This window comes from Mustela lutreola, chromosome 2, assembly GCF_030435805.1.
Source record: "Mustela lutreola isolate mMusLut2 chromosome 2, mMusLut2.pri, whole genome shotgun sequence".
Taxonomy (NCBI): Eukaryota; Metazoa; Chordata; class Mammalia; order Carnivora; family Mustelidae; genus Mustela; species Mustela lutreola.
In genome coordinates this window covers 186448947-186473331 of record NC_081291.1, presented here as the reverse complement: position 1 = coordinate 186473331, position 24385 = coordinate 186448947, and the positions used below count along the sequence as shown (strand labels likewise).

Below are 24385 nucleotides of genomic sequence, written 5' to 3'. Positions count from 1 at the left end.
AGACATGGAACATTTACCTAGTTTTATCCTTTACTAATACTTACTCTGTTTTTTAAAAAATCAAACATCAAGATAAAGTCAGGCGCCTGGGTGGCTCAGTGGGTTAAGCCTCTACCTTCGGCTCAGATCATGATCCCAGGGGCCTGGGATCGAGTCCCGCATAGGGCTCTCTGCTCAGCAGGGAGCCTGCTTCTCCTCATCTCTCTCTCTGTCTGTCTCTCTGCCTATTTGTAATCTCTCTCTCTGTCAAATAAATAAATAAAATCTTAAAAAAATAAAAATAAAAAAAAAATAAAGCCAGACTTCTCTGGAAATAAGTAAAACTCAATGGACCATGCAAATATCTACCTACCAAATACCTCAAATTCAGTATTACATTCAAAGTCAAATCTTTGTATAGTGCATAACATGGAGAAACTGAATTTACATTACTTTGTTGTAATTAATATGTCCCTAAATGTTTTAAAAATAAAGTAATACATAATAAAATAAAATGAAATTATCATTTTTTATTTGAAATGAAAGAATAAGAAAATGGAACAGCTTTCTCCCTTAACTACATTTAAGATCTTATTATATCTTATCTATAGCTTATCACTTTGATTTCTAACCCATTGAAATTACCCCTTCTTATCAAGTATTTTGGACTTAAGAACTTTTAAATTAAATAAAAATATTATAAACCTCTTTTCTATAAAGAAAAAATAATTCCTGAGTGTACCAATTAGCAATGAAACTTAATCATGCACAAAATATCAATAAATGAATATATGTCTTGATAAAAGTATTCAAGATTTCATTCATGCTGAAATAAATCCTTTACCCAAGTGAAGAGCATTTATCTCAATGTAAATTTCACTGCAACTATATATTTTCAAATATTCAAATTATTCCGATGACTTTTTTCAATTAAAAAATTTTTTCAAGCAACATCTTTTTGTTGTTGTTGTTGTTTAGGTTTTTATTTAAAATCCAGGTAGTTAACATACAGTGTAATATTAGTTTCAGAAGTAGAATTTAGTGAATCATCGCTAACATAAAACACCAAATGCTCATTACAACAACTACCCTCCTTAATATCCATCACTTATTTCACTCATTCCCCTGTCTACCTCCCCTCCAGTAACCCTCAGTTTGTTCTCAGTCTGTTTTATGGTTTGCCTGTCTCCTTTTCCTCCCATGTTCATGTGTTGTTCCTTAAATTCCACATATGAGTGAAATCATATGGCATTTGTCTTTCTCTAACATTTCTCTTAGCATAATACACTCTAGGTCCATCCCCATCACTGCAAATGGAAAGATTTCATTATTTCTGATGACTAGATAATATTTCACATTTTATCAGTCATGGATATTTGGGCTATTTTCTGTAACTTGGCTATTATTGATAGAGCTGCTATAAATATCGGGGTGCATATGTCCATTTGAATCAGAATTTTTGTGTCCTTTGGGTAAATAACCAGTAGTGTAATTGCTAGATCACAGGAATGTTCTATTTTTAACTGCTTGAGGAACTTCCTTACTGTTTTCCAGAGTGGCTGCATCAGTTTGTATTCCCACCAACAGTGTAAGAGGGTTCCCCTTTCTCCACATCCTTGCCAACATCTACTGTTTCCTGTATTCTTAATTTTAGCCATTCTGACAGGTGTGAGGTGCTATCTTATTGCAGTTTTGATTTGTATTTCACTGATGATGAGTGATGTTGAGCACCTTTTCATGTGTTTGTTAGCCATCTGGATATCCTCTTTGAAAAAGTATCTATTCATCTCTTCTACCCATTTCTTAAGTGGATTATTTGCTTTTGGGGGGTTGAGTTTGATATGTTCTTCATACATTTTGCATACTAACCCTTTATCAGATATGTCATTTGCAAATATCACCTCTTATTCTGTGGACTGCATTTTAATTTTGTTGATTGTTCCTTTACTGTGCAGAAGCTTTTTATCTTGATGAGGTCCCAATAGTTCATTTTTGCTTTTGTTTCCCTTGTCTCTGGCAACATGTCTAATAAGAAGTTGGTACAGCCAAGGTCAAAAAAGTTACTGCCTGTGTTGTCCTCTCAGATTTTGATAGTTTACTGCCTCACATTTAGGTCTTCCATTGATTTTGAATTTATTTTTGCATATGGTTTAAGAAAGTGGTACAGTTTCATTCTTCTGCATGTTGCAGAGTCCTGTTTTCCCAACATCATTTGTTGAAAAGACTGTCATATTTTTTCATTGGATATTCTTTCCTTCTTTGTCAAAGATTATTTGACCACAGAGTTGTGGATCCATTTCTGGGTTTTCTATCCTGTTCTATTGATCAATGTATCTGTTTTTGTGCCAGTACCATACTTGCTCAAGTACCATACTTCATCAAGACATACCAGTCTTGATGAATGCAGTTTGTAATATAGCTTGAGGTCCAGAATTTTGATACCTCCAGCTTTGCTTTTCTTTTTCAAGACTGCATTTGCTATTCAGGGTCTTTTGTGGTTCCATACAAATTGTAAGATTGTTTGTTCTATCTCTGTGAAAGACACTGTATTTTTATAAAGATTACATTATATAAGCAAATTGCTTTTAACAATATTTACTCTTCCAGTCCATGAGCGTGGAATGTTTTTCCATTTCTTTGTGTCTTCTTCGATTTCTTTCATAAGTGTAATATAGTTTTCAGAGTACCATATTTTTACCTCTTTGGTTTATTCCTAGGTATCTTATGGTTTTTGGTGTAATTATAAGTGGGATTGTTTCCTTGATTTCTCTTTCTGCTGCTTCCTTATCAGTATCTAGAAATGCCAAGATTTCTGTATATTTATTTTGTATTCTGTGCTATTACTGAATTCATGTATCAGTTGTAGCAATTTTTTGGTGGAGTCTTTCAGATTTTCTACATAGAGTATCAAGTCACCTGGGAATAGTGAGAGTTGGACTTCTTCCTTGCCAATTTGGATGTCTTTTATTTCTTTGTGTTGTTTCATTGCTGAAGCTAGGACTTCTAGTAATATGTTAAGTGGGGAGAGTGGATGTCCCTATCTTGATCTTGTCATAGAGGATAAGTTTTGTTTTTCCCCTTGAGGATTATATTCATTGTTTGTCTTTTGGATATGGCCTTTATGATGTTGAAGCATGTTCCTCTATCCCTACTTTGTTGAGGGATTTATCAAGAACGGATGCTGTACTTTGTTAAATGCTTTTTCTGCATCTATTGATAAGAGTCATCTGATTCTTATTCTTCCTTTTATTGGTGTGGTGTATCACATTAGTTGATTTGTGAATATCGAACCACCCTTGCAGCCTATTAATAAATCCTATTTGATTGTGGCGAATGATTCTTTTAATGTACTGTTGGATTTGATTTGCTAGTATTTTGTTGAGAATTTTTGCAACTTTCTCATTGTAGGTATTCTTTAGCAAATAAGTTCATCTCACATTGTTCATGTTGAAATCATAGCTCAAATACATTTTACTTTCTTTTGGACATAATCAGATGTTGTGAATTTGGCCTTCCCAACTGTATTTGAGACTCAGAAAATTAAGATTATCCTCATGTAAACTTAAATCTTAAGAAAGGAGATTAATATTCTAAAATGACCTGGTTTCTCAAATGGATTATTAAAAAATCAAAACAAAACAAAACAAAAATCCGGTCACAATAGTAATATAGTTCTATGTCCCACCCTTCTATTTTATTTATACAGTTACTTTAAAATTTTATTTCTGAAGTAGTTGTATTTTTATTCGCTCAAACCAAAAAGGATTAAATGTTAAATTAACAAATATTTGCTTTTTAAAAATTGAAAAAAAGTTGGAGACGGTGCTTCTAGTTTTGACTTGAGTAAATGAAATCTGTTACATTTTGAAAGATTATGTCACAAAATTTTTAAATGTAAATTTTATTTTTAGATGTAAAATATTTAAAAGAAGAGGATGCAAATCGCAAGACATTTACTGTCAGCAGCACACTGGATTTCCGAGTGGACCGGAGCGATGATGGCGTGGCTGTGATCTGCAGAGTAGACCATGAGTCCCTCAATGCCACCCCTCAGGTGGCCATGCAGGTGCTAGAAATACACTGTAAGTAAAAGCTACTCCCTTCCCATTTATCTCAGCAGAAGCAAATCTCTTCATCTACATTTACAATCATTTCAAAATATCCTAAATTACCACATGTGTACAGCAAAATCTTCAGCAAAGTGAAGTACAGCTACTTTCACTGGTATTAATCACATTCAGAGGAAGGTAGTTCTTGCCTTAATATCATTCTTTAAAAAAAATTTAAAAAGATTTTATTTATTATTTGACAGAGAAAGACACAGCGAAGTAGGGAACACAAGCAAGGGGAGAGGGAGGGAGAGAAGCAGGCTTCCTGCTGAGCAGAGAGGCCAATGAGGGGCTCATTACCAGGACTCTGGGATCTGGACCAGAGCCAAAGGCAGACACTTAATGACTGAGCCACCTGGGCATCCCCTGAATATCATTCTTGACAAGGAAGAGAAATAAAAGAAATATCCTTATTTAAGGTTAAAACTTCTAATTATGTTCCACTGGTGACTTGATGCATGTGTATGCCTGTGGGTAGGGTAGGAAAATTTGTTATTTTAGCAGAGTCAATGAGGGTGGACCTTATTGTATGAAAGTGACTTTGTTATACATAAATGTGGTGTCCTTTCTGTGCTTTTAAAATGAGACAATTTTTACCTTCTATATGAGATATTTTAAGTCTTTATAAATACATGGGCATATCAATTATGTTTTCTTCATCAACTTCATTATTACTGACAAGTGATAGGAACAACATTAATTGGCTGACTCCAGTGGGTCAATGGCAGTCCTAAATGCTTTGCTGGCATTATTTCATCTCGTGCCTCATGTTAGGGCATCAGCATAAAAACCTGATGAGTAGTTACCCTCTTTCGTCACAGTTTATGGACAATGACACTGAAGGTTATAGTGGTTGAGTCATTTGGCCAAGTTTATACAACTAACAAATGGTAGAAATTTTTATTAGTTAGTAAGGCCCTGGGTTATAACAGGTGATCTAGAAATATTTATTCACATGAAAATGAATCAACTGAATATATAAGATAAAACTGAAAAAAGTAAAGCCCACAAACAACAAACTCCTGTTTTCTCATGGCATCCATTCTAAGTAGGAATGACAGAAAAGCAAAATAAGTAAAAACAACTTATAGCATGTTGTACATTAAATGCTATGGGAAAAAAATAAAGCAGAAGTAATAAGGAGTATGATTTAGGAGATGGGAATGGAGTTCAAAGAAAGTATATGTGTGTTAGAATATAACATATATAATGTCTTTATATGTAAATATTTATTTTATTACATATATTAAATTATATCATTCTATATTATATTATTATAAATATATATTATATTTATATTATACATATATTTAAATAACAAATATTAGTAGATCAGTGTAGAGGATATTAACTGGAGGGTATTTATGAGAGAAGATCAGAGATACCAGAAGGACCAGACTTTATTTTTTTACTTTTTGATAGAGAAATGTCAATCTGATTATGATTTTTAATTGCTCTCTGTGTTTTAATTATTCTTAGTTTAATATTAATTGAAATTATTATACTATTTTAAATAATTTCAATTATATTAAGTTAGTTTCATTAATTTTCCTCTTATTCTCATTGAAACAAATTCCACAGCAAGCATATCTTAGAGCCCAAACTGAGGTTGTCTTCAAATTTCAACATTTATTCGCAGTGACACCTTGGGATAATTACTAAAACTGTTTGAGCTTTGATTTTTAAATTAGATAATTCATTTATACAAGAATCAAACTAGACAATTTGTTTATGGCATTTAAAAACTGTTAATGAGTTCCACTTGCCTTAGTTAGTTCAAGCTGCTGTAACAAATATACCATATCCTGGGTGGCTTATAAACCAAAGAAATTTATTTCTCACAGTTCTGGAAGCTGAAGGTCCAAGATCAAGCTGCAGGTAAAGGGTTTCATCCTGGTTTATAGATGGCTATCTCCTCTCTGTGTCTGCACATGGCAGAAGGGGCTAAGGACTCTGGGGTCTTTTTTGTAAGAGATCTAATCCTAGTCATAACTTTCCGGTAGCCCCATCTGTAAATATATCACATTTGGAATTAGGTTTCAATGTATGAATTTTAGAGGGACACAGGCATTCAGCCTATATAGCACCTTCCATTTCCTATTTTTTATCAACATGTTTTCCAAAATGTAGGAAATTGTATGATTTGATATGTCAAGAGGACCCAGGTTATCAGCATTTGACTTAAACTTTTTTTCACTTATATATAAAGTGAAGAAAGATTTAAAAATAATATTTAATTACTAATTTAACTGTAATTTTCAGTATTAATAAAAGAAAATAATTAAGTCATAACATTTATTAAAGGTCACCTGCCAAAGACTAATCACTAAAAACCCACCAACAGTCAAGTGAAATCAGATATTTTAGTTTGCTATGGCAAAGAAGAGGCATACCAGATGAATCTCTAGGTACTAGTAAGAAAGAGTTTGAAGAGACTTGTTAGAGAATTTGGGTTTGTCCTGAATATTTTAAAGAGGATTCTGGATTGAGTGCTGTCAGTATTGGGAGCTAATCAAGCATGAGTATGTTGGTAACTTTTACCTAGAAAGCAAAAGCATTAAAGCATAATTAGATTTGCTCTTATAAAGATGCAGCAGTTAATCATGCTAATTTTTTGTGCTTGCTGAGTGTCCTGGTCTCTGTCTTGTTTCAGAACTGGACATGGAATAGACTTGCCTTTGCCTGCTTCTACTCATAGTCACAGGCAGCTCCTGCTTCTACTCATAGTCACAGGCAGTTTATTGTGTAGATTCTAGAGAATCATTTATGTTTTTGAGAAAATTTCAGCTTAGCCGTCAGATGCCAATTATTAGCCGCCAAAGTCATTGTTACTTTCTTGGGAGTCTAAAATGGAGCTATTATACATATACTTCCTGGGTATTTTTTGCTGTTCACTATATCTCAGTGTGCATTATTAAGCGAACTTAATGGAGGAAGGCAATTGTCTCATTTTTTAGAAAGTTTTGTATGAAAAATATTACACTTGCTATCCAATTAAAAATAGCAACTCATTTTATCATATTTTAATATGTTAGTGGCTAGAAGGCAAAGACCATATCTATTTAAATTATTTCTTTTAGCATCCAGCTTACCACCATTCAAGTATGTGAAGGTAATTAAAACTAACTGATGATAATGCTGAATGTTCCTTTAGGGATGCAAAACATTACCCAGAGATGAAACTCAGAGAGGAGAATGGAGAGTGGGGATTAAGCAGTAGTTTGCATTAAAATTAGAGCAAATTGAACAAATTAGGTGTGGTCTTCATGGTTCTGCGTAGATACACATGTACAATATGCATGATGTGGAAATTTCTATCAATGTAAGTGGGCGGAAAGAGAAAGAATTTGAAAAGAAGAAGGTGATTAGTCTAGAATTTTTGGAACATAAATTTTAGGATTCCTTCATTGTTTTACACTGTCCTATCATGAATAACCACAAAAGTTGGCCCAAATGGAAGAATATTTAGCATTTTGGACCCCCAGAACATAAGAGTTGTCACTGTTTTCTGTGGTGGTGATAAGACCAAATATATAATTCTACCATAATGGAAAGTTATGACTATACTTGAAACTAAAATCCTGTGTAATTATGGAAAGGCAGGTTTGATAATAAATTAGGACCTGTTAAACACATAAGGCAAAGAGCAAAAAATATAGTAGAAGGAATTATATTTCTAGGCCTATGTTTTAACCCCTAACCTTGTGATACACAATTTAGAAGGACACAGTCTCTAAAGTATTTCATAGTAATCTGCATTTCTTTACAAAATATTAATCATAATTTTTTAATATTTTATTTATTTATTTGACAGAGATCACACGTAGGCAGAGAGGCAGGCAGAGAGGGAGAGGAGGAAGCAGGCTCCCCGCCAGTCAGAGAGCCTGATATGGGGCTCGATCCCAGGACCCTGGGATCATGACCTGAGCCGAAGGCAGAGGCTTTAACCCACTGAGCCACCCAGGCGCCCCTTAATCATAAATTTTAATGCCATATGAAGGAAAATAGTCTTTAAATTTTAAATTTAAGAAAATGCAGACTTTTCACTGTGAACCACAAATAACTGCAAATTTCACTCAACAGATAACAGCACACGATGTACCTGAGCAGTGAAAAATGTCACTCTCTTTTTTCATAGGTGGAAATTCTAATTCATCTTTCTATTTTTATGCAAATCTCCTTGAAAACGATAACTTTTTATTTGTCTGATTTAATTTTTAGAAGAACAGATAGTATAAGTTAAATTTTATTTAATTTTAAGTAAGAATAATGTATCCACACGGACAGCAAGAAATATGCACAAAACACAGAAAAGAAGAAAATAACTGAACATTCCTTTTCTGTATGTGGCACTGACAAAAATTTCACAAAAAGTAGGCTGTTACTGAAAAGGAGAAGCAGAAGAGACAGATTAGTAAAATATTTCAGAGTAATGAATGTTCTAACAACTCATTTTAGTACTGTGAAATTGAACTGTCCATATGGATAAATAAGAACCCAAATTTTTAAGTGTCTGTGTGTATATATTTGATATGGTAAATTATATGTATAATAGTCAATATTGTATAAATATTAACATATAAATATTCAATATATATAAAGCCCATCAAATTATGAAATCTTATGTTATTATTAATATATTTTTATCATTTACTACTTGGCTATAGTGCCATTCTTTGCTTATAATATAAGTAAAAGCTTATATATACACATCATATCAGTTCCCCCTTACTCAATGCTCCCTAACCTGTTTAGCCCCAGTCAGTGTCTTTTAAATTATGCTATGTTGTTGTATTAACTATACTTCTACCACTTTTCTATATATCATAGAAAGCACTTGATTAAATGTTTCAGGCTATCCAGGTTTATTAGACAGAAAGCTGAGTGTTAATAAGTAGATTTTAAAATAACATCTCACTCATTTGGTGCCTTACTTGTGAAATGCTGATTATCTAATTACCTGGTCTACCACAAATTATCTATGGCCTAGAGGCCAATGTAAAAGGAGTCAGGAAAGGTGAAATGAGAACTCCCTTTAGGTTAAATTTTCAAAAATTAAAATAAATTGTTATTTAGATTAACAAAATGTCACATTAATGCCTGAGGATACTTTGAAAGGGTTTTTTAAGATTTCAAAATATTTCACAAAGCTCATGAAAGGTATACATGCTAGAATCATGAAGTAATCTATGCTCCTTGGCAAAAAGATACATTTATCTTCCTTAATAAAGGTGCAACCCCTATTTGAGATCCCTACTTTTTAAAAAAAATTAATTAAAGTATAATTGGCATACAATATTTTATTAGTTTCAAGTGTACCTATTCATCTACTGATGGACACTTAGGTTACTTCCAGATCTTTACTATTGTCAGTGATGGTGCAATGAACATAAAGGTGCATATCTCTCTTCAGATTGCTGCTTTTGTTTTCTTTGGATGGAACTGCCGGATCCTAGAGTTCTAATTAATTTTTTGAGGAAATGCCATACTGTTTTCCATAGTGGCTGCTCCAATTTACTTTTCAATCCTCTTATTATGTGACTGGGAAACTAGACAATCCATGGGTCCTGGGGGGTAGGGGGTGGGGTGGATGGGAAGGGTAGGTTCAATCCTCTTATTATGTGACTGGGAAACTAGACAATCCATGGGTCCTGGGGGGTAGGGGGTGGGGTGGATGGGAAGGGTAGGTTCAATCCTCTTATTATGTGACTGGGAAACTAGACAATCCATGGGCCAATTTACTTTTCTACCAACAGTGCATAAGGTTTTCCTTTCTCCTTATTTTCACCAACACTTGTTATTTTGTGTTGTTTTGATAAATAGCCATTTTGACAGGTGTGAGGTGACACCTCATTGTGGTTTTGAATTGCATTTCTCTGATAATGAGTGATATTGAATATCTTTTCACAAACTTGCTGGACATCCAAGTCTTCTTTGGAAAAATGTAGATTTAGGCCTTCTGCTTATTCTTTAATGGGGTTATTTGATTTTCTTGATATTAAGTAGTATAAGTTCTTTACATATTTTGGAAATTTACCCTTTATAGGATATAGGATTTGCAAATATCTTCTTCCATTCAGTAGTTTGTCTCTTCATTTTGTCGATGGTTTCCTTCACTGTGCAAAAGCTTTTTGGTTTGATGGACTCCTTTTTTTTTTTTTAAATTTTACTTTTGTGGCCTTTGAGAAGACTGATGAAAAAAAAAAATCTTTGCAAAGACTAATGTCAAAGAGCCTACTGCCCATACTTTCTTCTAGGAGTTTTATGGTTTATGTCTTAACATTCAAATTACATCTTAAATTCATTTTCATCTATGGTTGTCAAATAGACTTTTAAACATTTTCAGGAAGGATACATTCATATATTGCCCATAATGGTATATTATTCACACGTGGTCATGAGGTGCATATTTTTTCCTTTACATGTAGAAGAATATTTTATTTATCCCTGCAATATTGAATTATTCAAAATAATTGAATCATTAAATATTTTAAGTGATCTGAGTGCAGGGATTCACTGTTACTATAAAATTTCTGTTATTAATAGAAGTAAACATTTTTTGTTATTAAATCTCATTAAGAGATGAATATATATTTATGAGCAGAAATTCCACATTTTAACAAATATTAAATTCATATATTAAACTAATACAATATATTCTTAACTGGCCTTTCCTAATCAATCTTATTATGAAGTTCCTAATCAAGCTTATTTTAAAAGTTTTAACATTATTTAAGGCACACAAATTAATTTCATAAAAAGGCAGTCAAAAATAGCTCTCAAATGATGGAATGTATGTATTGTACAGATGACAATGTATCATTTGCTGTTAAATTTAATCAAGGAAAAAACTGGATATGAAAATGAGACAGAAATGATTTTGACAAGTAAAAGCAAATATTGAGAAAATAAGCATAAGTGATTCATGTCCAATATTTTTAACTTCTGATTAAATAACTTCTGTTTTTAAAATATAGTTCACTTGATTTTTCCTTTTTTTTTTTTTTTTCCTTTAGTGGGAGAAGGGGGAAGAGGGGCAGGATGAGGAGAGAGAGAATGTTAGGCAGGCTCCACACCCAGTGCAGAGCCCAACACAGGCTCAATCTCACAACCCTAAGATCATGATTTAAGCCCAAATCAGGTTCAGCTGCTTAACTGACTGAACCACCAAGGAACCCCCAAGGTTGATTTTTCCAAAGTGACTACATATTTAGCATCCCAAGATTTTCAAACTGTTCTAGTTCTATTTTCTGATTGTACTATAATATATATACATATACACAAGAGAAAATATATTCATACACATAAGAGAAAAATATATGGTTAGAAAACTATACTCAATTGATGTATTGAACTTTAGTGGATTTGCTGTTAACATATCAGAAAGATTGTCATTACTATTTACTATCTGGGTCCAAAAGACTTTTTTTAATTAATAGGTTTTATTTTTAAAAGTAGGGTTTTTTGGTTTGTGTTTTTTTTTCCCCTTAAATTGGGGCTTGAACTCCTTTTTTTAAAAATTTTATTTATTTATTTAGCAGACAGAGATCATAAATAGGCAGAGAGCCAGGCAGAGAGAGAGGGAGAAGCAGTCTCCTGCTGAGCAGAGAGCCCAATGTGGGGTTCAATCCCAGGACCCCAAGACCAGGACCTGAGCTAAAGGTAGAGGCTTAACCACTGAGCCACCCAGGTGTTCCTAAAAGTAGTTTTAGTTTGTTAAAGAAATTGAAGAGAAAATACAAAGTTCCCTATCATTATCGTGTATTATTGTAGTATACACATTATAATTGATTAACTAATATTGATAGATTAGTGTTAACTAAAGTCTTTTATTTTATATCATTCTTCACAATTTATGTTGTATGATTCTATAAGGTTTTGACCAGTTTATAATGTCCTGCAGCCATGGTTACAATATCATACAAAATGCATTCGCTGCCCTAAAACCCCCTGTGATTCACCACTGGATGGCTCTTTTCCCCTCCTCAACTCCCTGGCCACCAATGATCTATTAGCTAGCTGTATAGGTTTGCCTTTCCTAGGATCTCATGTAGTTGGAGTTATATAGCGTATAGTCTTTCTAGACTTTTTTCTTTCACATTTAAGGTGCTGTCAAGTGGTTTTGTGGCTTGATAGGACATTTCTTTTTATTGCAAAATAATATTCTACTGTCTGGATATTCCAGAGTTTGTTTATCCATTCACCTATTGAAAACTATCTTAGTTACTGCCAAATTCTGGCAATTATGAATATACCTAGTATAAATACCTGTGCACAGGTTTTCGTTTGAATAGAAGTTTTCAACTTCTTTGAGTCAATGACATTCAGTTTTAAATTAGAACAAATTTAAGCAAAAGGCAAATTGATTGAGTATGAAGAGGCAATGTATCTCAATGTCACTAAGATCAAAACATGAAATTTTAGAAAATCTGAATGTTTATCTTATACTATAACTAGAATTGCTAGTAAGACTATATTTAGCTTTGTAATAAATTGCAAACAAATTTGTACAATGGTGGTATCAATTTCCATTCCTACCAGCAATGAATGAGTGTACCCATTGGTCCATGTCCTCACTATTATTTGGAGTTGTCAGTATTTTGGAATGAGGTCATCCTCAATAGTGCTGGCATCTCGTTTTAATTTGCAACTCCACGATATATGAGGCTGAGCATCTTTTCAGATGCTATTTTTCATTTGCATATCTTTTTTGGTGAGGTGTATTTTTAGATTTTTTGCCAAATTTTTAATAGGGTTGTTTTTCTGGTTGAGTTTTAAGAGTTCTTTGCATATTTGGATACCACTCATTTATCATACACATCCTTTGCGAATACTTTCCTCATTGTCTTTTTATTTCCTTTAAGTATCTTTCTCAAGAGCAAACATATTTAAGGAAAATTCAACTTAACCATTTTTTTTTCTTTCATGGATTATGTTTTCAGTGTTACCTAAAAAGTTGTCACTAAACCCAGGGTCAACTAGATTTCTCCTATATTATCTTCTAGAGGTTTTATAGTTTTGCACTTTACATTTAGGTCTATGATCCATTCTGAGTTAATTTTTGTGAATAATATAAAGTCTATGTGTGGATTATTTTTTTGAAATGGGGATGTCCTGTTGTTTTAGCATTTGTTAAACAAACTATCATTTCTCTACTGAATTGTCTTTGCTCCTTTGTTAAAGATCGGTTGACTCTATTTATGTGGGGTTCTTTCAGAGCTCCCCATTCTGTTCCTTGATCTATTTATTTTGCATTAATACCATATTGTCTTGATTACTGTAGCTATATAATGTCCTGAAGTTGGGTAGTATCAGCCCTCGGACTTTCTTCTTCTTCAATATTGTAATTTTATCCATATTTATAAATTTATAATTAAAATCATCATAAATTTGATTATATTATAATTAAGGCAGATATAATCATCAGTATATTAAGCTTTATTGTATTAATCCTTGATATGTGAGGAAAGAATGCAATTACCATCACCATCTGGATCTAAGAGACTCGTTATTTCAGATTTTTAGTTTGTAAGTTTTTTTTTTTTAAATAATGTTTAGATGTAAAATAAACTGGTAAGGAAAAACAGAATTATTATACTCTTCAATAAGAGTTTAATAAATATAGGGGCACCTGAACTCTGGTGGTTAAGCCTCTGACTCTTGATCTCAGCTCAGGTCTTAATCTCAGGGTCATGAATTCAAACCGCATGTTGGTCCATCAGATATAAAATAATAATAATAATAAAAATTTAAATAAAGCAACCTTGGCTTTCTATTCCATATTTCCTGGATTTGATGATATATCTATCCAAAGTGGGCAACTACTGTCATGTATGCTCCTAGAACATACCATATTATAAATACTAAGGTCAGATTTCAAATAGACATCTCAAATGTGTTCTATTTAGTCATTGTTTCTGGTTCTTTTTAAAATTGCATTTTCAAAATGAAATAATCTAAAAATGATCATTCATAATTTGTCAAAGACAGTAAAGATCTTTGCCCCGTAATTGCAAGCATTTCATTTTTAGATTTATAAGCACAAACTAAATTGAAAAAGAAAATGAATTTTAAAATTTCATTATCAAATGCTTTCATCATTTATCCCCTTATGAACTATATAAATTCTTATGTGCAGAGATCATAAAAATGAAAGAATGTTGTCATATTTCCTTTTTAACAAAACCAAGTTGCAAAATATTATGTGATGAAGTCCTCCCTTTGTTTCCTTAGAAACAAATTGTTTATATATTGATTTTTGAGTTTAATAAAATGCATCTAAGATTTCATATGTGAAGACTTCTGTTTCACCATCATTAGATTCTTGAGTTCTACTGCTTTCTCTCTGAATTTATTGTCTAATCTTGTCTAATAATTTTAAGATATCTTTCTCTATCAATTTTCTTTACTTGCTACTCTGAGCAGGAAATGAAAGATCCAGAATTCTCAACTGATCATGAAAGCTAAGCAGCCAACAAACAAGCAATCAAAACTAGAATGATTGTGTTTTTATTTCCAAACTTGTTTTCTACTTCTATGTAAGAAAACACAAAACCTAAGCAACCCTATAAGTGAATAGGGATGAGATAACCATGCTGATTTTTTTTTTAAGATTTTATTTATTTATTTGACAGAGAGAGTTCACAGTAGACAGATAGGCAGGCAGAGAGAGAGAGAGAGGGAAGCAGGCTCCCTGCTGAGCAGAGAGCCCGATGTGGGACTCGATCCCAGGATCCTGAGATCATGACCTGAGCCGAAGGCAGCGGCTTAACCCACTGAGCCACCCAGGCACCCAAACCATGCTGATTTATATCATTCTTGCATAATCCATCCATACCAGCACTGTCTAATAGAATTTTCTGTGATGCTGGTAATATTCCTATCTGTCCCAAAATAGTAAGTAGCCAATGTCTAGCTACATGGAGCTACAAAGCACTTGAAATGTAAACCTTGTGACTAAAAACGAATGGTTTAAATTTTATTAAATTGCAGTCAATTTATATTGAAATTTAAATAGCCACATGTGACTAGTGGTTACTATATTGGATACTACCACTCTACATGATTTCATCATACATCTATTTTTTTTATTATGTCATTTCTTTTAGCATAGTTGGGGACAATTGATGAGTTAGGGTCAAGTTCATGATGAAGTAATTCATAGAATCCTAAAGTAGCAAGATTCCTCATACTACAGAAAATATAACACTGTTATAATTTCATAATGTATCTTAGATTTACAAGAGTCCAGTACCTTCATATCATAATTGCAAGAGAGAATAATTTAAAATCTATCTTAAAAAGTGAATTCTCTCTTTGTTTTTTGGAGGACCTCTAAGAAAGGATACAAATCATGAAATACTTTCTCTAAATGTATTTAGAATTGTTTTCTTTTTTTAAAGATTTTATTTATTTGACAGAGAGAGACACCGTGAGAGAAGGAACACAAGCAGGGGGAGTAGGAGAGGGAGAAGCAGGGGGAGTGGGAGAGGGAGAAGCAGGCTTCCTGCTGAGCAGAGACCTCCCCTCAATGTAGGGCTCTATCCCAGGACCCTGGGATCATGACTTGAGCTGAAGACAGCTGATTAACGACTGAGCCACCCAGGTGCCCCTAGAATTGTTGCAAAAAGACATTCAACAACTAAGATTGAGGCCATTGCACACTAATGATATACTGAGGGTTAAACTTGCATACCTTTTCTAGGAGGAAATTTTTAATTTATATTTTTATGAACAAGGCTAGTGATTTTAGTGATTATTACAGAATTGCATAAAGTTATATTCTGATCTTCAAAATGCCTTTCAGTTTTCTTTGTGGTACCTACAATTTTAGAATTTGTGATTTAGTTTTTGATTAAAGTAAAACATAGAATGATTACACTCACTCATGAGTGAGTGATGATCAGAGCCTATCTATTCTTTGAGGCAGTATATAAGCTGTGCTGTATAGAGATGAACCGTGCTCTTATAAGACTAGAGTGTTTGGTGTTCAAATACAGGTTAACAACCACTGGAGTAAGATTAGAATATATATATAATATATATATAATATATATTTTTTTCTTTACATATATATATATATATGTAAAGAGAATATATTTTGAATGTAGTGTGACCTTGAAAAACAATACTGCATTTTTTAAGAGTTTATTTATTTATTTATTTATTTGAGTGAGAGAAAGACAGAGACCGCACTTGCAGATAGAGGGACAGAGGGAGAAGGAGAAGTAAACTCCCTGCTGAGCAGGGAGCCCAACATGGGCCTTGATCCCAGGACCCTGAAGATCATGACCTGAGCCAAAGTCAAACTAAGCCACCCCTGGCATCCCTCAATACTACATTTTTTAAAGTTCAAGTTTGAAGTCAGATAATACTAACTTGAAATTCAAGCTTCCCTAAGTAACGTTATGCTAGTCACTCTAAACCTAATTTCCTCACCTGGAAAATATACCTACTTCGTATTTTCTGTAAGGATTAAATCAAATAATTTTTATAAGTGCTTGGTTTTCTATTATTATCATTAGGAAGGTAACATATACCTTATGACTGAAAACAAGTTTAGCAAATACTTTCTCTGAAGTCTATATATTATAAAAGGAAATTGAAAAACCTTGAGAATAGAAATAGGGAACCAATTAAAGAAGCAAAAATAATATATAAAAAGATTGTTTGCTTTGTAGTTTTGACCAGGACTTAACATTACTCACCAATACTGGGAAAAAAAAAAAAAAAAAAAAAAAAAGATCTTAAATTTGGTGATTATGCTAAGTGAATCAGACTGAGAAAGCAAATATATATTGACTGATTTCACTTTATTGTGGACTCTAAAAACCAAAACAAATGAATAAATAAAAAGTAGAATCAGACCTTTAAATATAAAGAACAAGTGGTAGCCAGGGGGAAGGAATTGAGGGGCGGGGAGCAAAATGGTTGAAGAGGAACGTGCTATACAGGCTCCTAGTTATGGAATGAATAAGTCACAGGAATAAAGGACACAGCATCAGGAATATAGTAAATTATACTGTAACATTGTATGGTGACAGGTAGTAGCAACACTGTGGTGAGCACAGCAAAGAGATATTGAATCACTTGAACCAAATATAACACTGTGTGTCAACTATACTCAGTAAAAATAATTAAAAATGTGATGATATTGGGAAAACAAAACTAATTTGTAAAAATATTTTTTCTTCCCATTAATAAAAGATATAAATAAAAGTTTTTTATCCTAAAGGAAACATCTCATGGAGACAATCTACTATAATAACTATGTAGTTATTTTTTGATTTGGCTTTTCTCAATTTAAACATGTTTGAAAATATACACTAAATGTAAGGAAAGGACTATTACTGTATTATTTTTATTGTTACTGTGATGGTGATGATGATTATGATGATTTTAGCCTTTGTCAAATTTACCAGAATGACATAGTTTAGCTTAGTTTTTTAAAGATTTATTTATTTAATTTAGAGAGAAAAAAAGAGAGACAGAGTGAAAGCACAAAAGGGGAAGAGAAGAGGGAGAGATATTCTCAAACAGACTTCCTGCTGAGTATAGAACCCCATGTGGGGCTGGATCCCACCACCAGAGATCAGGACCAGAGCCAAAATCAAGAGTCAGAGTTTTAACCAACTGAATCACCTAGGTACCCCAAAAGGGGACATTTTAAAGATTAGATAACATATGAAACAAAACCGAACTTGATATTTAACTTAATAGTTAATGAACATGAAATGAGATATTCATTCCCTCACTAAGATGTATAGTTTTACATTAAGTCATCATGTTTGACTTAATCTATACATTATCTATTAATGTATGTTTGTTAAATAAATACTCAGTGCTTAGGCCATCCCACAGCAGATTTATAAAATCTAAAACAACTTTACATTAATATGTTCATTTCATTATTTACTCTTTCTTTTTCCATCCCTGTGATGAATTCTATTCATGGTGACATAATAAATTTCTTTAATTTACCAAAACCACAAACAACTTGAAAATGTTTAGAAACACAATGAGTACTGGTTTTTCATTTTTATTTTAAATAATGATTTGGAGCTTTTTCTCTCTTTTTTTTTTTTTAATGTGCTTTCAGAACTGTCAAAATTTTCTAGGTAGTCATGAAATTTAACTGATGCCTTTCCTAAATAATCCATCTCCCGTGTCGAAGCTATCAACTAAAATCTATTTTTGTCTCCCACAGCACAGCTAACTCTATCACTGTTGAATTAAAACTATGCATTTTACATCATTGTATCAGACCATTAAATACAAGAGCACTTCATTTGATAAATTATTATAATTATTTTAATTATTATGAATTCCAATTTATAAATTCCTTCATTCCCTATATTTTGTAATTATTCTAAGAACTAGAATAAAATATTGGAGAAACAATTATTTTAAGCTAAAATATAAGTAAGAATAAATGAGACAGAGAAAATGCACTTAAAGTAGTGTACTATAGAGTCTACAGTTATATAAATTTATGAATTAGAGTATAAGCAAAAATATTGATGTTATTATCTATATTTCTACTGCAACGTTTTTCTTTTACTTAGCTTTTACTTAACTTTAACTTTTCTTTTACTTACTTTCCTTGTGGCTCAACTTCATAATAGAGACATTTTGCTTCTAATAGCTCCCTGATCCATTCAGTTTTACCCACTGCCAAATCTTATCTTCTAAACCTTGGTTCTGACCCTAATACTCACTTGATTATAGACTTAAGATGCTGTCCTATTGCCTCTAACATGGTCTCCAAACTCTTTAGCCTGATACTGAAGGTTTTGAAAATATACCCCTCTATAACATTGCTTTTGGCACCTCTTTAGAGATAATACATCCTAGAGTTTACATTATTTCGAGATGTCTCACATATAACTCATATACAGTCCACATTCTTCTTTTCATCAACCCCTTGTTTCATCAACCCCTTTGTTTGAATTCCTTTATTTTCTCTACCTCTAGAAAAATTCTGTCAGCTCAAGTATTATATATTCTTTGAATTGTTTTAAGTGCCACTTCTCTGGGTAACTTTCTTTCTTTCTTTCTTTTTTAATATATTATTTATTTATTTAACAGACAGAGATCACATGTAGGCAGAGAGGCAGGCAGAGAGAGAGAAGAGGAAGCAGGCTGCCTGCTGAGTAGAGAGCCCAATGTGGGGCTGGATCCCAGGATGCTGGGATCATGACCTGAGCCGAAGGCAGAGGTTTTAACCCACTGAGCCACCTAGGTGCCCCACTTTCTTTGTTTCTGACAAATACATATAATCTCTTCCTCGATAACACCCATAATACACTGTCAGAGTGCTATGTTACTTTCAATTTTGAATTTTGCATGATTTTGAACTATACATAATTTATCTTTCTGCTTTGGATTAAATTACTATAGGCTACTATATTTGTGGATGTATAACACCTGGCTAGTAGTAGCAATGGGTCTTATGCCCACACTAATTTGTAGATATTTGTTGAATAAATAAAAGATTGACACAAAAATAATTTTTTATTAGAATCAAAAGGAATTAAACAAACTGTTGAAGGAAAAGTACCTGATAGTTTTGAGCATTCTTTGCATAATGTTGTGAGTTAAAAAGGAAGTTAAAAGTTTGAGTTTTATTGTAAAATTACAAACAGGGGGAAAATTAGATACTTTAGAAAAAATCACTCTTACACAGAGGAAATACATTAACAGCTGAAATGGTTCTACTTAACTCTTGGTATATCAACATGAAAAGTGGTCAACCTTGAGGTGTAGATGGAGTTTGCTTTGTAGCTTTTTATTTCAGGAGTATTCAATACTTCCTTTATTTCAAAAGTAGAGATATGAGATATGAGAATAGACCAAACATCCTATATAAATGTACACGGTTTCATAGTTCTCTGGTCAATTCCCAATCCATTGTAACAAGGAAGAGATATATATAGGTAATGAATATAATGAAAAATAAACATTTTACAGGAGGCTACTATTGACATCTTGGGGCAGGTAATTCTTTGCTGTGAAGGGGATATCTTTTGTACTGTAGGATGTTCAGTAAACTTCCTATCCTCTATCTATTAGATGCTAATGGTATTACTTCTATATGTCCTCCATGTTGTAACAAGCAAAAATATCTCCAGATATTGCCAAATGTCCTTGAGTGTGGGGTGCACAATTGCCTCTAACTGAGAACTATTATTTATTTTAGAGTAAACTTCAAAGTGGCTTCAGAAATTTGCATAGGTGACTAATTTTCTTTAGTATTAATGTAATTACTGAGAGATACTTATAAGGGTGCTAATTAAATTATTTTTTTCCAGAAACTTCTATAAAATAACATCGTTATAAAGCAAAGAATCATAATTCTCTTATTTATAAAATACTTAAAAGTTTCTAAATTTTTCTTAATAGAAATTTGCTCTGGGAATATTTCTGTATTATTTTATAGAGAAGAGAAATATGTTGCTGAGAAGGATATATCAAAATAAATAAAGGAATATATTTCTTTATTTTTAAAATATTTTCCCAGTTTTATTGATAAATAATTTTGATATATAATTGACATATAACACTGTATTAATTTAAGGTATATAGTATAGTTATTCAGGATATATATATATATATATATATACATATAAATGATTACTATAACGTTTATTTAACATCATCACTGAACATAGTTAAAATAATTTTTCTTCTTATGAGAAATTTTAAGATCTGTTCTCTTAGCAATTTTCAAATACACATATAGTATTACTAACTATAGGCATCATGCTACACGTTATATCTTCAAAACTTAAAAATCTCGTAACTGGAAGTCTGTACCTTTTAATGTCCTTCACTCAAAAGAATATTTTCATCTGCTGAAGAGATGTGAGGGGGGATGTAATACATTAAACAAAAGAAGAAGAAGAAGAGGAGATTATCAGGCAAACTGACATATGGTTTACATGTAGAATTCAGTAACATTGCCAGATAGGTTTTATAACTTGCAGATCATATAGAGTCAAAGCAAATCTTTTGCCAGTTTCCAATCCAGCCAAATGGAGAAAAGAGTTGGTTTTAAAGAACGATAGAGGGAATGCAAGCTGGTGCAGCCACTCTGGAAAACAGCATGGAGGTTCCTCAAAATGTTGAAAATAGAACTGCCCTATGACCCAGCAATTGCACTATTGGGTATTTACCCTAAAGATACAAACGTAGTGATCCAAAGGGGCACGTGCACCAGAATGTTTATAGCAGCAATGTCTACAATAGCCAAACTATGGAAAGAACCTAGATGTCCATCAACAGATGAATGGATCAAGAAGATGTGGTATATATACACAATGTAATACTATGCAGCCATCAAAAGAAATGAAATCTTGCCATTTGCGACAACGTGGATGGAACTAGAGCGTATCATGCTTAGCGAAATAAGTCAAGCAGAGAAAGACAACTATCATATGATCTCCCTGATATGAGGAAGTGGTGATGCATCATGGGGGCTTAAGTGGGTAGGAGAAGAATAAATGAAACAAGATGGGATTGGGAGGGAGACAAACCATTAGTGACTCTTAATCTCACAAAACAAATTGAGGGTTGCTGGGGGGAGGGGGTTTGGGAGAAGGGGGTGGGATTATGGACATTGGGGAGGGTATGTGCTTTGGTGAGTGCCGTGAAGTGTGTAAACCTGGTGATTCACAGACCTGTACCCCTGGGGATAAAAATATATGTTTATAAAAAATAAAAAAATTAAAAAAAAAAAAAGTGAGTTGCGGGAGGGGCGCCTGGGTGGCTCAGTGGGTTAAGCCTCTACCTTCTGCTCTGGTCATGGTCTCAGGGTCCTGGGATTGAGCCCCGTGCCGGGCTCTCTGTTCAACAGGGAGCCTGTTCCCCCCTCTCCTTCTGCCTGCCTCTCTGTCTACTTGTGATCTCTTTCTCTCTGTCAAATAAATAAATAAAATCTTAAAAAAAAAAAATAAAGAACGATAGAGGGCACAGAGGTTACTAGCAATTCCTAGTGTCATCTAAGAGGGAAAAGGAAACACAAGCTTATTGAGGTTAGTGAAGATTAGATACCAAGATTCAAACTGTGTAAATGATATATGATTATGTAACGATGGTGAATGACTCCTCTGAGACTTACCTTCATGTTCTACACAATAGGTCAACAACATAATCTTCCTGGTATGCTGTAGGAGAGAGTTCACTGAGCCAATAGATATAGAATATTTAAAACAATGACTATTATTTACTAAGGATTTGCCCAATTTTTATTACCATTAGAAGATTAACTATAACAAATGAATTTGATTTATAACACACTAATGGTTGGAAAATATTATTAAAATTCATAACTCATTCATTTATTCAACAAATATTTAATTGAGGGCCAGGAGTTATTCTAGAACCAAGGATAAGGCAGTGAAAAATATAGACACAGCTCAGATGAGTTTGCTTTTCTAAGAATATACTAAATACTCAGTAGCATCATTTATGAAAACTAACACCAGAGCTTTAGGTGTTACACTGTGAATGCTATAATGTTGTTACAATTCTGGTGAAATAATGGATAAAAATGGGTAATGGTACTATGACTCATATGCTCTAGGAACTATAAATGTTAAATGAATTATTTGGGAGTACTCATAGGAAATAACTTTTGTGAACCCATAAAATGATCAAAATAATATTTTGCTTTTAACCAAAATAATATTTTGCTTTTAACCATGACACATAATGTCATGGAAAATGCAACTGACTGATGTTTTAAGTTATAAACCACCTTTATTCACTCAATATATTATACAATATGAAATGATACAGTATGCTGATAGTATATATTAGTTTACAATTGCTTCTCTTATTTGGAAATTTTTTCATCATCCATAACAGGCTGATGTTCTTTATAATCTTAAATTTCTGTTGTATTTCTTTTATTATGGAAGAGGTAAGTTTTTTTTTCTTTTTTTATTGATAAAACATTTGATTTAAAACTTCTTTTTATTCATCTACAGAGCCCTAAGTGATGGATAAACATTGAACCACTGACACTAAATACTTTAAGAGCTTGTGTGTTTAAGATTGTCCATTAGGTGGTTTAATAGTAGCTGCATCACTGATCTTTTCTCCTTTCTAAAATCTTTGTTAAGTCTATAGAAAATCCATTTCACTGAATCAATATCTTCACTTTGATTCAAATTCTGAGTTGTTCAAATAAAACAAGAGGTGTCGTTACTGCCAAGTTCATAAAGCTTTTAAATTTTTGATTAAAAAAAAGAATCATTTGTGCATCAATCTATCTCTTGATAGTAATTGTGCCTGTTTCTAAAGGAAACTCAGAATTTGTCAGATAAGTAAAAGAAATAACACTTAAGACTAAAGTGTGTTTTTTTTTCACATTTTAATAATTTTAAAAATAGATTTTAAAGAGAGATATTTTTCCTACAAAAATCTTAGAAAGGAAATATTGTGCTTTTAAAATAGCTGCATATTTTTTGCTTGTATGCTAGGAAGCACTTAAAAATAATTTGTGGATGAATGAATATATCCCTGTTTTCTATATTCTTATTCAAACTTTCTCATTTTCTTGCATTTTGAAAGAAATAAGAAGCAACTAATTCATTTATACACTGAACATTTAAAGAGCTCTTACATTTAAGGCATTTTGTTAGGAGGTGACAACATACAATTAGATAGGTTAAGATCTTGGAACCTGAGTGCTCAAAATGTAGTGAATGAAATAACCATATAAAAAATATATACATTTTACTAAGTGTAGTGTTTTATAATAATAGTATATATTCTGTATTCTAAAATAATTTAAACCTAATTATTTACTGTTCTCTGCCATCTATATGTTTTTTATATATGATGGGCATTAGATCTTGTATAAACATATATATGATTCTATATAGACATGTTCAATAAATATGGTGTTAGAGTTCATTTACTTGAAGACCTTTTAAAACAGAGATGGAAATTATTTTAAATAGCTGAAACAAAGCTAAGATAAATTTATAGCAATAATAATGCATTTTTACTAACCCCCTTTTACTGTTATTAATTGGTACAATATAATACATTATATTAGTAATTTAAAATACCATACATATCCACAAAGAACTGAAGACTGTCACTCTGTTCTGTGAAGAAGTGGTTTATTTGTAACTTGAATATTTAAGATTAATTTTACATACAACAGACCCTAAAAGATTTCAATGAAACCCTTGTTAGTATTTTAGGATTTATATATCAAACCAAGAAGAAAGTATAAGGAAATCCTTAGCGTATTCATTCATTTAAGAATTTATTTATTAAGCATA

General features: G+C 32.4%; 1 protein-coding gene across 1 annotated transcript in view; it reads left to right on the top strand.

Moving 5' to 3' along the window:
- The window catches only part of CADM2 (cell adhesion molecule 2), a gene marked incomplete at its 5' end in the record, with an annotated part of 343268 nt that overhangs the window by 187050 nt on the left and 131833 nt on the right, over positions 1 to 24385 (top strand). The window contains one exon of the mRNA XM_059165081.1: positions 3891 to 4061. Within this exon, the coding sequence (XP_059021064.1) occupies positions 3891 to 4061 (171 nt within the window). The remainder of the gene's footprint in view (positions 1 to 3890; positions 4062 to 24385) is intronic.